The sequence below is a fragment of the Salmo salar genome, chromosome ssa10 (genome assembly GCF_905237065.1).
Source record: "Salmo salar chromosome ssa10, Ssal_v3.1, whole genome shotgun sequence".
Taxonomy (NCBI): Eukaryota; Metazoa; Chordata; class Actinopteri; order Salmoniformes; family Salmonidae; genus Salmo; species Salmo salar.
The window spans coordinates 123,022,018-123,038,228 of record NC_059451.1 but is presented as its reverse complement, the minus strand read 5'-3'; the positions used below and the strand labels follow the sequence as shown (position 1 = coordinate 123,038,228).

General features: G+C 44.2%; 1 protein-coding gene across 3 annotated transcripts in view; it reads left to right on the top strand.

Annotated features, from left to right (window-relative positions):
• The window catches only part of sergef (secretion regulating guanine nucleotide exchange factor), a 70,991-nt gene that overhangs the window by 47,833 nt on the left and 6,947 nt on the right, over positions 1-16,211 (top strand). For 2 of the 3 annotated variants that reach the window (XM_045688686.1, XM_045688687.1), the window contains exons 7-8: positions 27-193; positions 2,065-2,101. In XM_045688686.1, coding sequence (XP_045544642.1) covers positions 27-193; positions 2,065-2,101 — 204 coding nt within the window. Of the gene's footprint in view, positions 1-26; positions 258-321; positions 705-2,064; positions 2,102-16,211 lie in introns of those variants that run through there. The other variant, XM_045688688.1, reaches the window with a different exon arrangement.

Sequence of the window (16,211 nt, the reverse complement as noted above, 5' to 3'; positions counted from 1 at the left end):
AATAGACTGTCACTTGTTTCTTCCAGAGAGTGGGCGTGTCTTCACTTGGGGCAGAGGCAATTATGGACAGCTGGGGAGGACAGAACCGACCAATCAGAGTGCAGATCAGCAGACGGGTAGTGCATTGAGAGGAGCTGCCGGCCAATGGACATGTGTCCCTGCAGAAGTCAAGATCCTCTGTGGAGCCACACAGGTGAGACGGGTCACAGGTGAGACGGGTCACAGGTGAGACGGGTCACAGGTGAGACGGGTCACAGGTGAGACGGGTCTCAGGTGAGACGGGTCACAGGTGAGACGGGTCACAGGTGAGACGGGTCACAGGTGTGTTTGCGATAGTGGCCGCGTTATCAGCAGTCGCCTTACAGAAATGAATGATCAATGATTTCACCAACCTCTTGAAGAGAACTTCAGCCCCAGTCCAGCAGAGGGCAGCAGAAACCAAAACACAGAATCCCTCCATCTAAAGGTGGTTTTCTACAGAGTAATAGTCTTGCTGTTGTACTGGTGCGTTGGTTGTTACCTGCATCGCTGTCTTCCCTATTAACCGTAGTGCACTAGAAGGGACTGTCCAGTGAAAATCTCACTTTATTTTTTTTAAGTTCATGTTCTCAAACCCAAATAATGTTGTTGACTCATCCTATACTCGTGTTTGTGGCCAATGAATGAATTGGAGAAAAATAAGAAATAAAAAACACTTAAACATTTGTGGTGAGTTTTTTTTTTTATCTCAAACAGACTGTTTACAAAATAGAGGATAACGTAATTCTCCTGAGGAGGATGAGCTGGCCAATCAGTGGTCTAGAGGAGGATGAGCCTGGCCAATCAGCGGTCTACTAGTATGAATATTTTTAATGACTGGTATACGCCCACACCATTCTGTTGCTGGGCTACGCCCACACCATTCCAACACAGAAACGCTGCTTTTTAAATACTTAATTACCACTCATATTGTAATTAATTATTGGGCAAATCTGGGAACACTGGACAAATTCATTTATAGTGAATGAAAATGTGGCTTTATGCTCACACACGCCCCCTGCATCATCAACCCCCCCCCCACAGAGGTAACAATCAAGCACATACTTTTTCCATGTAGTGTATGGACACCCTCTTTCAAAATTAGTGGATTCGGCTATTTCAGTCACACCCGTTTTAACCTTTTATTATCTAGGCAAGTCAGTTAAGAACAAATTCGTATTTACAATGACAACCTACTGTTCCCTGGTAGGCCAACTGCCTTGTTCAGGGGCAGAATGACAGGTGTATAAAATCGAGCACACAGCCACGCAATCTCCATAGACAAACATTGGCAGTAGAATGGCCCGTACTGAAGTGCTCAGTGACTTTCAATGTGGCACCGTCATAGGATGCCACCATTCCAACAAGTATGTTTGTTCATATTCTGCCTGGTCAACTGTAAGTGCTGTTATTGGGAAGTGTCCACATACGTTTGGTCATGTAGTGTATTTAGCAACACACAGAGGTAACAACTTGGCACAATATTTAGCAACACACACACACACACACATACACACAGCATTAACAGCATGTGTGTTCACTGTCCTTTGACTAGCCTTGGGGACAGAATGTTGACTGTCCTTGGGGACAGAATGTTGACTAGCCTTGGGGACAGAATGTTGACTAGCCTTGAGGACAGAATGTTGACTGTCCTTGAGGACAGAATGTTGACTGTCCTTGGGGACAGAATGTTGACTGTCCTTGGGGACAGAATGTTGACTGTCCTTGGGGACAGAATGTTGACTGTCCTTGAGGACAGAATGTTGACTGTCCTTGGACAGAATGTTGACTGTCCTTGGACAGAATGTTGACTGTCCTTTGACTAGCCTTGGGGATAGAATGTTGACTGTCTTTGGACAGAATGTTGACGGTCCTTGGACAGAATGTTGACTGTCCTTGGGGACAGAATGTTGACTGTCCTTGAGGATAGAATGTTTTCTGTCTAGCCTACATGACTGTGTGAGGAATAGACAGGTTGACATTCAGCACCAATAACCAATTCATATGATGCGAAGACTTCATCGGATATTTCATTTCTCTCCACAGATTGCCTGTGGATCTGAACATAACCTTGCTATCGTAGGTATGTATTTATATATTGTGCAATGCAGTCACTGAAACTCCAACTTATTTGTTGTGTTATCCTACTGTATTTGGCTATAAATAGACTCCCCCCCTCCTCCCCCCCCAAAAAAAAATTGGATTATGAATGAATTTTAAATCGTAGTCTGTCAACCCACTGAGAGGAAGCTAGGGGAGAGAAGGGGACAGGGGAGTTTAGAAAATGGGTCAGCAACTCTTTTTAAAAGCATGTTGTTTTCACTACACTAAGTGCTAAGTGACTTGAAATGGGATGCGTCCCAAATAAGACACTATTCCCTATATAGTGCACTACTGTTGACCAGAGCCCTATGGATTGCAGCTGGCTCTTATGCGTGACTCATGTTTAGTTACTACAGTACACTGTGCTCTTACTTCCTGGTTTGGGGAACCAACCAGAATACAAAAAATGCATGCAAGGCTTAATGTGGCATTATGGGAAATAAATATTTGATGGGGTTTTCCCTCTCCTGTTCACTTCTTCAATAAGTGAAGGATTCTCCCGTCTAATGCATGGCAAACCTCTGGGTGAAATGTTCAAATAACTAGTGTTTGAGGGGTAAGTCGCATACAAATCTGCCCGCTGGAGACTGGGCTTTAATCCCTGCATCTACCTTCCCCACTGTTTCAGCCACTATCTGTCTCCCCTTCTGATTTCCATTCTACCTCAATAAAATGGAAAATACCTTAAGAAATGTATTGAAATAAGTATTTAGTTAGCTATGAAACCCTTTTCTTTTTAAATCCAAATGTTGGTGAGGTTAATTACACTTGACCTGACACATGTCCAAATATGGAATGGAATTGATGGGTATAATTATATGCATAGAATTCAATAGAAATCACACGTTTGACTGGACAGGACCTTTTCAAAGAATTAGTAAGAGAGAGAGAGAGTATATAGTTCATAGTGTATATATATATATATATATAATGCTTTACAGTTTAACGTTAGGGTGAAATGTTAATTATTTTGATGATTCTTTGGCGGATTTAAGGGTTGGATTATAACTATGTCGCCCTATAGGGATTATAATCTTTGGCTACAGGAAGTAATTAGTACTAGGGATGATGGGTATCAATGACAGAGTTCATCTCACACACACACACACACACACACACACACACACAGTATATGTTAAGCAGAATATGTGTCACTGACACGGTTAATTAACCAAGCTGCTCTGTGTTGATGAGAAGAGTCAAACACAAGAACAGTCACACGCAAATTTTCACAGTTGTACATTGTGTTTGCACAAACGGCACCCTATTCCCTATATAGTGCACTACTTTAGACCAGGGCCCTATAGAACCCTATTCCCTATATAGTGCACTACTTTAGACCAGAGCCCTATAGAACCCTATTCCCTATATAGTGCACTACTTTAGACCAGAGCCCTATAGAACCCTATTCCCTATATAGTGCACTACTTTAGACCAGAGCCCTATAGCACCCTATTCCCTATATAGTGCACTACTTTAGACCAGGGCCCTATAGAACCCTATTCCCTATATAGTGCACTACTTTAGACCAGAGCCCTATAGAACCCCATTCCCTATATAGTGCACTACTTTTGACCAGAGCCCAATGGGTCCTTCAAAGTAGTGCACTATATAGCGAACAGAGTGCCATTTGGGACGCGGGCCTGTACAGTGTGTGAATAGAGTTTGAGTAGAGTTTAAATACAGGTTCATAGTCATCTCTCCTCCCAGGCTTTTTCTTCTTTGGACTTTATATGGCGATTGGCAACTAACTTTCATAAGGTCTATTACCGCCATTCTGTTCATCATTCAGTCACCCACGTGGGTATAACCAATGAGGAGATGGCACGTGGGCATATGCTTCTAAAAGCCAATGAGGAGATGAGAGAGGCAGGACTTGCAGCGCGTTCTGCGTCACAAATAGAAGATTCTTCTATTTTAGCGCCTGGCAACGCAGACGCTCGTTGGCGCGTGCGAGCAGTGTGGATGCCAATGATTGAATAACATGTATGTGTACGTTTATTTTGCAACGCACGTGACGCGAGCGTTGTGGTCAGCATGTCAGTATACGTAATTCCCAAACATTAAGAATTCATGAAAACGTAAAAATTAACATATCTAAGTGCTCGCTTGTCATAAAAAAAAAAAAGTGTAATTCTTCATGTATATGAACAGATTTTAATAAGATTTAATGTTGCTAAAATGATGTCAGTTCCACTTTTAATATCATGTTCAAATACACCTAGTGTATTACACAACACAAGAAAACCTTTTTTGTTGTCTAATATGGTTTTTTGGTTTGGTCATGGTCAAATACAGTGGCACGTGTTTTGTTGTTTTGGCTCTTACTCCAGCAGCACTTTGGATTTAAAATGATACATTCACTATGAGGTTAACGTGCAGACTGTCCGCTTTAATATGAGGGTATTTTCATCCATGTTGGGTGAACCGTTAATAAATTACAGCACTTTCTGGAAATAGTGTCCCGATGAAATTTTTTTTTAAATGCATTTTCTTTTTCTTTTTGTTATTTTTTTCTATTTTTTGATGTTATTTATTTTTTATAAAATTTGTATCATTTAAAAAAAAATATATATATATATTTTTTTTTAAGGGGACCAACCGTATTGGGACAAATTCACTTATGTGTATCAAAGTAGTGCAAAGTTTAGTATTTGTTGGATCCATGTGCTATTTTGGTTGTGTTTCAGATTATTTTGTGCACATTAGAAATTAATGTTAAATAATGTATTGAGCCCATTTTATTGTAAATAATACTAATGTAGCTGCTACCATGTTTACGGATAATCCTAAATGAATTGTGAATAATGATGAGTGAGAGAGTTACAGACACACAGCTATCATAACCCCAAGAGATGCTAACCTCTCACCATTACAATAACAGGGGAGGTTAGCATTTTATATCATAACCCCAAGACATGCTAACCTCTCACCATTACAATAACAGGGAGGGGTTAGCATTTTATATCATACCCCCAAGACATGCTAACCTCTCACCATTACAATAACAGGGGAGGTTAGCATTTTATATCATACCCCCAAGACATGCTAACCTCTCACCATTACAATAACAGGGGAGGTTAGCATGTTATATCATACCCCCAAGACATGCTAACCTCTCACCATTACAATAACAGGGGAGGTTAGCATTTTATATCATAACCCCAAGACATGCTAACCTCTCACCATTACAATAACAGGGGAGGTTAGCATTTTATATCATACCCCCAAGACATGCTAACCTCTCACCATTACAATAACAGGGGAGGTTAGCATTTTGGGAGGGTATGATATTTGTGCGTCTAACTTTCTCACTGATCATTATTCACAACTTACATTCTGAAAGTATTCAGACCCCTTTTTTTATTTTATTTATTTTTATTTCACCTTTATTTAACCAGGTAGGCTAGTTGAGATCAAGTCCTTTATTTAACCAGGTAGGCTAGTTGAGATCAAGTCCTTTATTTAACCAGGTAGGCTAGTTGAGAACAAATTCTCATTTACAACTGCGACCTGGCCAAGATAAAGCTTAACTTTTTTTTGTTACGTTACATCCTTATTCTAAAATGGATGAAATCGTTTTTTCCCCCCTCAATTTACACACAATACACCATAATGACAAAGCAAAATCATATATATTTATTTATTTGCAAATGTATTACAAATACAAAAAAACAGAAATCACATTTACAAAAGTATTCAGACCCATTTCTCAGTATTTTTTTTTTGTTGGTTTATTTTATTTTTTAAATGTGTTATTGATTATCCGAAACATACAATATACTTGCAGTGAAGCCGCTCAGCAACTACATCATACCAGTCATCCAACAGATTCCCATTCAGAGCGACACACAGAAGCATCCAGGGTCAATATCCCTGCTCAAGGGCACGTTGACAGATCTCCCACCAGGCCAAAAAAAACGTGAACCCTCCAAGATCCCCCCCCCACAGTTCCCCAATAGCTCAACAATTCGAGACCCCTCCCACAGCTCCTCCAAGAAGAAAAACTAAAATAAAAAATACAATTAATTCCATTCCCCACCCCCCCCAAGAACCCCCATAATGCACCAACAACCATGAGAATGAACTAAAGAGAAAAAGGAGAAGAAAACAGCAAACAACAATAATAAATAATACATTTAAAACTAAGGACATCAAGAACAACTGAAATCATAACAGCAATGCCAACTGTATATGTTTGTGTGCATGTCTGGCGCTATTACATGTATGTGTGTGTTCTTGTATGTGTTTATTTGAATGAGAGTGTGTGTGTATATGCATGTGTACAAACACCTGCACGGCATCAGCCTCGGTGTCATTCAAACATACTTTTTATTTTGACTTTATTTTTTACTTTTATCTTTAACCATCATTCTATCTCCCGCACAGCAACTCCACTCCCACTTGTCTCCAACCCTCAGCTTCCCTCAGCCCATCCCATCTTTCTCTGCTGGCCACCCTCTTTGGATTTCTACGCAACATCTTTCAACTATGCTGTGATGTTTAACGTACAATTTCAGTCTGTCTAATTTGAATAGAATCCACAGATTGCGAGTTGAAGATAAATATTTTCACTAAGAGTATTAGTAATTGACTGACCCGGTCTCTCCAGATCTCCTAACAGTACTATTTCTAGGGTCAATTTTAGATCAATGCTATGCATTTTCAGCCATTCCTGAACCTGAGACCAGAAACAGGCTACCTGAGGGCAATACCAAAATAAATGGTCTATTGATACTGTATCCTCACAACAAAATCTGCAGAGCTTCGATGATTTTATGCCCCAAATATTCAACATTTTGTTGGTGGCAAGAATTCTATATAATAGTTTTAGCTAAAAAGCACGAAGTCGTTAGATAGATAGATCTATCTATCTATCTATCTATCTATCAACTCATACCATGTACCATGGAATCGGTACATCGAAAATTTCTTCCCAAATATTTTGCAATCTGTATGGCACAGTTGTCAACTTCCTGGTCTTCAAATGAAACTGGTTTACCTATTCATGCTATTTTTATTCCTCCGCCAGTTTTGATCCTTTATATTGGGCAGACAGACCAGTTCTCTGCCTCCTCCCGCTGCCACCCGCCTCCTCCATTTTTGGGGTGATGCTGTAATCAGTTGGTTGTACTCTTGGATTGAGCAGACCTTTCCATACAATTCTGATAACTCCATGAAGGACATAACTCTACCATTCCAATTTACAATATCATTTAAGAAGAAAATACCCTTTTCAAACATCTTTTCCATAAATACAGGTATTTTATCAATCAGCACATTTGAGTTCAGACATAATAGTTGTTGTAGTATTTGATCTATCTTTTCAGGGGGATGAAATTGTAGCCAGCTCTGCAATGCTTGTTTGAAGAAGAGCGATGCTTTGAAAAAAGTATAATTTTCAATCTGCACAAAGGCAAAAGGGCCATTTAAAAAAAAATGGATGAGCTTTTCTTAGTAATCTACTTGAGACTCTTTACTCAGTACTTTGTTGAAGTACCTTCAGCAGCGATTACAGCCTCAAGTCTTCTTGGGTATGATGCTACAAGCTTGGCACACCTGTATTTGGGGAGTTTCTCCCATTCTTCTCTGCAGATCCTCTCAAGCTCTGTCAGGTTGGATGGGGAGCGTTGCTGCACAGCTTTTTTCACGTCTCTCCAGAGATGTTTGATCGAGTTCTAGCTGGGCCACTCAAGGACATTCAGAGACTTGTCGTTGTTCTGTTGGAAGGTGAACCTTCGCTCCAGTCTCGGTTCCTGAGCGCTCTGAAGCATCAAGGATCTCTCTGTACTTTGCTCTGTTAATCTTTCCCTCAATCCCGACTAGTCTCCCAGTCCCAGCCTCTGAAAAACATCCCAAAAGCATTATGCTGCCACCGTGCTTCACCGTAGTGATGTTGCCAGGTTTCTTCCAGACGTGATGCTTGGCATTCAGGCCAAATAGTTACATTTTGGTTTCGTCAGACCAGAGAATCTTGTTTCTCATGGTCTGAGTCCTTTAGGGGCCTTCTGGCAAACTCCAAGCGGGCTGTCATGCTTTTTACTGAGGAGTGGCATCCGTCTGGCCACTCCTACCTAAAGGCCTGATTGGTGGAGTGCTGCAGAGATGGGAGAACCTTCGAGAAGGACAACCATCTCCGCAGAGGAACTCTGGAGATCTGTCAGAGTGACCATCGGGTTCTTGGTCACCTTCCTGACCAAGGCCCTTCTCCTCTGATTGCTCAGTTTGGCCGGGCGGCCAGCTCTAGGAAGAGTCTTGGTGGTTCCAAACTTCTTCCACTGTTTTCTTGGAGACCTTCAATGCTGCCAAACAATTCAGTACCCATCTGTGCCTCGACACAATCCTGTCTCGGAGCTCTATGGACAATTCCTTCGACCTCATGACTTGGTTTTTGCTCTGATATGCACTGTCAACTGTGGGACCTTATATAGACAGGTGTGTGCCTTTCCAAATCATGTCCAATCAATTGAATTTACCACAGTTGGACTCCATTCAAGTTGTAGAAACATCTCAAGGATGATCAATGGAAACAGGATGCACCTGAATACTTATGTAAATAAGGTATTTTAGTTTTTTATTTAAAAATAAAACCCGTTTTCGCTTTGTCATTATTGGGAATTGTGTGTAGATTGAGATTCTTTAAAAATATATATATTTTTTAGAATAAGGCAGTAACGTAACAAAATGTGAGAAAAGTCTGAATGCACTGTAAACAAGTTAGTGCTTTCAGTTAATTATTAAATACGTCTTTTCAGTATTTTCATATGGTTTTGGCTTTCTGAGGATGTCTTTTTTTTAAGGGATCTAATTCCTGTCCTCCCTCCTCTTTGTCCTGCCTAATATTTATCCTAGTCGCTCATCCCTTACGCACCACCAGCCCAGACAGATATGAGGCACATCTAAGCCCTTTTGAAAGTGGAAGATTCCTGCAGCATTAAAGTTTGAACACTGACCCAGTTCTTCTGCCTCTGTATTGGTACCAGAGTGTACTAGAGAGAGGAAACGTGGACTCTGGTTGGTCTCTTTCCTCCTGAAGTGTTCACTCGTCAATTACTCTCCACAAATTTAAAAGCATTTTGGATCGGTGGAAACATGGGCTAGACTAGAGGGAGTTTCCACCATATTTCAGTTCCTTTTCAAGTCTGTGAAGGGAAGTGAACAAGTGCACATTTTGGGAGGTAGGAGCGATATTTGAGACGTAGACTTAGGTTTGGGAGCACCCGTAGGGAACCTATTAGAGAGGAGGTGTTAGTTGGAGAGAGACCCCATAGGGAACCTATTAGAGAGGAGATGTTAGTTGGAGAGAGACCCGTAGGGAACCTATTAGAGAGGAGATGTAATTTGGAGAGAGACCCGTAGGGAACCTATTAGAGAGGAGATGTAATTTGGAGAGAGACCCGTAGGGAACCTATTAGAGAGGAGATGTTAGTTGGAGAGAGACCCGTAGGGAACCTATTAGAGAGGAGATGTTAGTTGGAGAGAGACCCCATAGGGAACCTATTAGAGAGGAGATGTTAGTTGGAGAGAGACCCGTAGGGAACCTATTAGAGAGGAGATGTTAGTTGGAGAGAGACCCGTAGGGAACCTATTAGAGAGGAGATGTTAGTTGGAGAGAGACCCGTAGGGAACCTATTAGAGAGGAGATGTTATTTGGAGAGAGACCCGTAGGGAACCTATTAGAGAGATGTTAGTTGGAGAGAGACCCGTAGGGAACCTATTAGAGAGGAGATGTTAGTTGGAGAGAGACCCGTAGGGAACCTATTAGAGAGGAGATGTTAGTTGGAGAGAGACCCGTAGGGAACCTATTAGAGAGGAGATGTTAGGTTCCATACGGGCCAACATCTCCTCTCTAATAGGGTTCCATGCGAGTCTCTCCAACAACATCTCTTCTATAGGTTCACGGTCTCTCACAACATCTCCTAATAGGTTCCTACGGGTCTCTCCACACATCTCCTTCGTAGGTTCCCTACGAGTCTCTCACATCTCCTAGTTGGTTGCGAGCTCTCCAACCTATCTCTGATAGGTTCCCTACGGGCTCTCTCAGAGACATCTCCTCTATAGGCCCTACGGTCTCTTCAGAGACATCTCCTTCTAATAGAGTCCCTATGGTCTCTCTCCAACTAACATCTCCTCTAATAGTTGGAGAGACCCGTATGGAACCTATTAGAGAGATGTTAGTTGGAGAGAGACCCGTAGGGAACCTATTAGAGAGGAGATGTTAGTTGGAGAGAGACCCCATAGGGAACCTATTAGAGAGGTGTTAGTTGGAGAGACCCCTAGGGAACCTATTAGAGAGGAGATGTTAGTTGGAGAGACCCGTAGGGGAACCTATTAGAGAGATGTTAGTTGGAGAGAGACCCGTAGGGAACCTATTAGAGAGGAGATGTTAGTTGGAGAGAGACCCCATAGGGAACCTATTAGAGAGGTGTTAGTTGGAGAGACCCCTAGGGAACCTATTAGAGAGGAGATGTTAGTTGGAGAGACCCGTAGGAAACCTATTAGAGAGATGTTAGTTGGAGAGAGACCCGTAGGGAACCTATTAGAGAGGAGATGTTAGTTGGAGAGAGACCCGTAGGGAACCTATTAGAGAGGAGATGTTACTTGGAGAGAGACCCGTAGGGAACCTATTAGAGAGGAGATGTTAGTTGGAGAGAGACCCGTAGGGAACCTATTAGAGAGGAGATGTTAGTTGGAGAGAGACCCGTAGGGAACCTATTAGAGAGGAGATGTTAGTTGGAGAGAGACCCGTAGGGAACCTATTAGAGAGGAGATGTTAGTTGGAGAGAGACCCCGTAGGGAACCTATTAGAGAGGTGTTAGTTGGAGAGAGACCCCATAGGGAACCTATTAGAGAGGAGATGTTAGTTGGAGAGAGACCCCATAGGGAACCTATTAGAGAGGAGATGTTAGTTGGAGAGAGACCCGTAGGGAACCTATTAGAGAGATGTTAGTTGGAGAGACCCGTAGGGAACCTATTAGAGAGATGTTAGTTGGAGAGAGACCCGTAGGGAACCTATTAGAGAGGAGATGTTAGTTGGAGAGAGACCCGTAGGGAACCTATTAGAGAGGAGATGTTAGTTGGAGAGAGACCCGTAGGGAACCTATTAGAGAGATGTTAGTTGGAGAGAGACCCGTAGGGAACCTATTAGAGAGGAGATGTTAGTTGGAGAGAGACCCGTAGGGAACCTATTAGAGAGGAGATGTTAGTTGGAGAGAGACCCGTAGGGAACCTATTAGAGAGATGTTAGTTGGAGAGAGACCCGTAGGGAACCTATTAGAGAGGAGATGTTAGTTGGAGAGAGACCCGTAGGGAACCTATTAGAGAGATGTTAGTTGGAGAGAGACCCGTAGGGAACCTATTAGAGAGATGTTAGTTGGAGAGAGAGAACGGGATGAAATCACTTTGGGACTTCAGAAAGGGGAAACTACAGTCACCCATACAAGCCTTGTGCCCAGCCCAATACAATTAAATACAACTTTATTTGTCCGGCGTTACATTAACAATGTGGGTTCTGCTCCGCTGTCCTCTCAACCCCCTTTCAGTCCCCTCTGTTGTCATTGGATTATCAATGGCTGTCTCCTCTCAACCCCCTTTCAGCCCCCTCTGTTGTCGTTGGATTATCAATGGCTGTCCTCTCAACCCCCTTTCAGTCCCCTCTGTTGTCATTGGATTATCAATGGCTGTCCTCTCAACCCCCTTTCAGTCCCCTCTGTTGTCGTTGGATTATCAATGGCTGTCTCCTCTCAACCCCCTTTCAGTCCCCTCTGTTGTCGTTGGATTATCAATGGCTGTCTCCTCTCAACCCCCTTTCAGTCCCCTCTGTTGTCGTTGGATTATCAATGGCTGTCTCCTCTCAACCCCCTTTCAGCCCCCTCTGTTGTCGTTGGATTATCAATGGCTGTTTCCCAAATGGTAAACTGTTCTGTTATATAGTGTAGTACAGTACTTTTGACCTGGAGCACCATGGTTCCTGGTCAAATGTAGTGCTCTAAATGTGGAATAGGGTGCCATATTGGGACATAGCTAATGATATTGCAGAGCTTCTCCTCACGATTGCCAGCAGCATACCAACCTGCGTCCCACTGCTGGCTTGCCTCTGAAGCTAAGCAGGGTTGGTCCTGGATGGAAGACCAGATGTGGCTGGAAGTGGTGTTGGAGGGCCAATAGGAGGCACTCTTTCCTCTGGTCTAAAAAATAATATCCCAATGCCCCAGGGCAGTGATTGGGGACATTGCCCTGTGTAAGATGCAGTGTTTAGGATGGAACATTTAAATGGGTGTCCTGAAGATCCCATGGCATTTATTGTAAGATTAGGGGTGTTAAACCTGGTTTACTGGCTAAATTCCCAATCTGACCCTCATACCATCATGGCCACCTCCTCATCCCCAGCTTTCAATTGGCTCATTCATCCCCCTCCTATCCCCTGTAACTATTTCGAATGTCGTTGCTGTAAATGAGAATGTGTTCTCAGTCAATTTATCTGGTAAAATAAGGGTTAAATGCTTCAGAAACACTGTGTCACTGCCAGGGGTTAGAGAGGAAACTAAAAGAAGAACAGGCATTAGAGAAGAAACTGGAAGAAGAAGAGGGATTAGAGAAGAAACTGGAAGAAGAGCAGGGATTAGAGAGGAAACTGGAAGAAGAAGAGGGATTAGAGAGGAAACTGGAAGAAGAAGAGGGATTAGAGCGGAAACTACAAGAAGAACAGGGATTAGAGAGGAAACTGGAAGAAGAACAGGGATTAGAGCGGAAACTACAAGAAGAACAGGGATTAGACTGGAAACTGGAAGAACAGGGATTAGAGCAAGAAACTGGAATAAGAAGAGGGGTTAGAGCGGAAACTAGAAGAACAGGGATTAGAGAGGAAACTGGAAGAACAGGGATTACAGAGGAAACTGGAAGAAGAACAGGGATTACAGGGAACTGGAAAAACAGGGATTACAGCAGAAACTAGAAGAACAACAGGGATTACAGAGGAAACTAGAAGAAGAACGGGGATTACAGAGGAAACTAGAAGAAGAACAGGGATTACAGCAGAAACTAGAAGAAGAACGGGGATTACAGTGGAAACTAGAGTAACATTTCCTGATGAAACTGTGTGTGTTTGCGTTGGCTATCAAATGGATGGATGGAGGAATGAAGGAAGGTTAGAGGGATGGATGGATGAAGGGAGGTTAAATATAGAGGGTGCTTGCGTTGTGTGCTTCTCCTCTCCTGTTCCTCTCTCCCTCCCTTCATGTCTTGTCTTGGGCATGGTGGTGGCAGGAGCAGTGAAGCAGGAACACTGGTAGCAGAGACTTTACTGCTGCTATTTCTGGTCCTACTGAACTAGGTCATTAACAGAGGAGAGGATGAGAAGAGAGAGAGAGAGGAGAGAGAGGAGAGCAGAGGGAGGTGAGAGAGGGGAGAGGAGAGAGGGAGGAGAGAGGATGAGAAAGGAGAGGGAGGAGAGAGGGGACATGCTGCTAGTTGGAAGACACTGTAGTTAACTGTTGCTGCTTGTTACATCCTACACACCTAAATAACAGGGTTGGTTGGGGTCAAGCGGAGAGGAAACTAGTGTTGCCTGTTGCTGCTAGGGAGATAACAGCCAACTGTTGCAGCTCGTTCGACCACAAATACCTCTAACCACCTGTGGATGGGCCCTGGTCATAAGTAGTGCACTATATAGGGAATAGGGTTCCATAGGGCTCTGGTCTAAAGTAGTGCACTATATAGGGAATAGGGTTCTATAGGGCCCTGGTCTAAAGTAGTGTACTATATAGGGAATAGTGTTCTATAGGGCTCTGGTCTAAAGTAGTGCACTATAGAGGGAATAGGGTTCTATAGGGCCCTGGTCTAAAGTAGTGCACTATATAGGGAATAGGGTTCCATAGGGCTCTGGTCTAAAGTAGTGCACTATATAGGGAATAGGTTGCTATAGGGCTCTGGTCTAAAGTAGTGCACTATATAGGGAATAGTCTTCTATAGGGCTCTGGTCTAAAGTAGTATACTATATATAGGGAATAGGGTGCCATTTGGGATGCAGACATCTGTCTGGTCATCCACAGGATAGGCATCCCAATGTTCAGATTTAGACCTGGTCTAAGTATAGAGGGGTTGCTGCTGCATGACAGTATGAAGACCTGGTCTAAGATACAAATGGACGTCCTTTTTCTAATGTTGAGCTGTAGACTGGCCAATGTGTCTGTCGGTGTAGACTGGCCAATGTGTCTGTCGGTGTAGACTGGCCAATGTGTCTTGACGATGCTGCTGAATTAAGGAAATTAGATTTTGTGTCGTGTGTCTCTCTCTCTCCTCTCTCTGTCGTGTTTTCTTTTTGTGTGTTCTCGGACAGAATATATGTTGTGGAACAGGATGTACAAACTAGGCACGTAGTTGCACCGTCTGTAGCGGTGTTCTGTATCTGTGTGTTCTGGTGTGGGGATTGTGTCCTTGAATGAACAAAGCACCGCACCTGAGGTACTCTCTGTCTCTTTGTCTCTCTGTCTCTGTCTGTCTCTCTGTCTTGTCCGTCTGTCTGTCTGTCTGTCTGGTTCCACAAGCAAACGTGGAACAATTTCCTAAATGACAAAAGGCTTATTCTTCTCTTCGCTCCACGTTTACTCAGCGGACAGTTTATTAGGTACACCCATCGACATTACCGCACCCTCACACCACCTCCACCAGCCCGTACCGTGGACACCATCGCACCACCTCCACCAGCCCGTACCGTGGACACCACCTCCACCAGCCCGTACCGTGGACACCACCTCCACCAGCCCGTACCGTGGACACCATCGCACCACCTCCACCAGCCCGTACCGTGGACACCACCTCCACCAGCCCGTACCGTGGACACCATCGCACCACCTCCACCAGCCCGTACCGTGGACACCACCTCCACCAGCCCGTACCGTGGACACCACCTCCACCAGCCCGTACCGTGGACACCACCTCCACCAGCCCGTACCGTGGACACCACCTCCACCAGCCCGTACCGTGGACACCACCACAGCCCACCGTCGACACCACCTCCACCAGCCCGTACCGTGAACACCACCTCCACCAGCCCGTACCGTTGCAAATAGACTGGGTAGCCATTGATTAGGTGTTCAGGAGTCTTATGGCTTGGGGGGTAGAAGCTGTTTAGAAGCCACTTGGACCTAGACTTGGCACTCCGGTACCGCTTCCCGTGCGGTAGCAGAGAGAACAGTCTATGAATGACTAGGGTGGTTGGAGTGTTTGACAATTTTTAGGGCCTTCCTCTGACACCGCCTGGTATAGGGGTCCTGGATGGCAGGAAGATTGGCCCCAGTGATGTACTGGGCCATTCGCTCTACCCTCTGTATTGCCTTGCGGTCGGAGGCAGTTGCCATACCAGGCAGTGATGCAACCAGTCAGGATGCTCTCGGTGGTGCAGCTGTAGAACCTTCTGAGGATCTGGGGACTCATGACAAATCTTTTCAGTCTCCCAAGGGGGAATATGTTTTGTCGTGCCCTCTTCACGACTGTCTTGGTGTGTTTTGACCATGTTAGTTTGTTGGTGATGTGGACACCAAGGAACTTGACGCTCTCAACCTGCTCCACTGCAGCCCCGTCGACGAGAACCACCCGGACAGGTCTCTGACCTCCTCCCTATAGGCTGTCTCGTCGTTGTCGGTGATCAGGCCTACCACTGTTGTGTCGTCAGCAATCTTAATGATGGTGTTGGAGTCGTGCCTGGCCGTGCAGTCATGAGTGAACAGGGAGTACAGGAGGGGACTGAGCGCGCACCCCTGAGGGGCCCCTGTGTTGAGGATCAGCGTGGCGGATGTGTTGCTACCTACCCTCACCACCTGGGGGCTGCCCGTCAGGAAGTCCAGGATCCAGTTGCAGAGGGAGGTGTTTAGTCCCAGGATCCTTAGCTTATTGATGAGCTTTGAGGGCACTATGGTGTTGAACGCTGAGCTGTAGTCAATGAACAGCATTCTCACAAAGGTGTTTATTTTGTCCAGGTGTGAAAGGGCAGTGTGGAGTGCAATAGAGATTGCTTCATCTGTGGATCTGTTTGGGCGGTATGCAAATTGGAGTGGGTCCAGGGTTTCTGGGATAATGGTGTTGATGTGAGC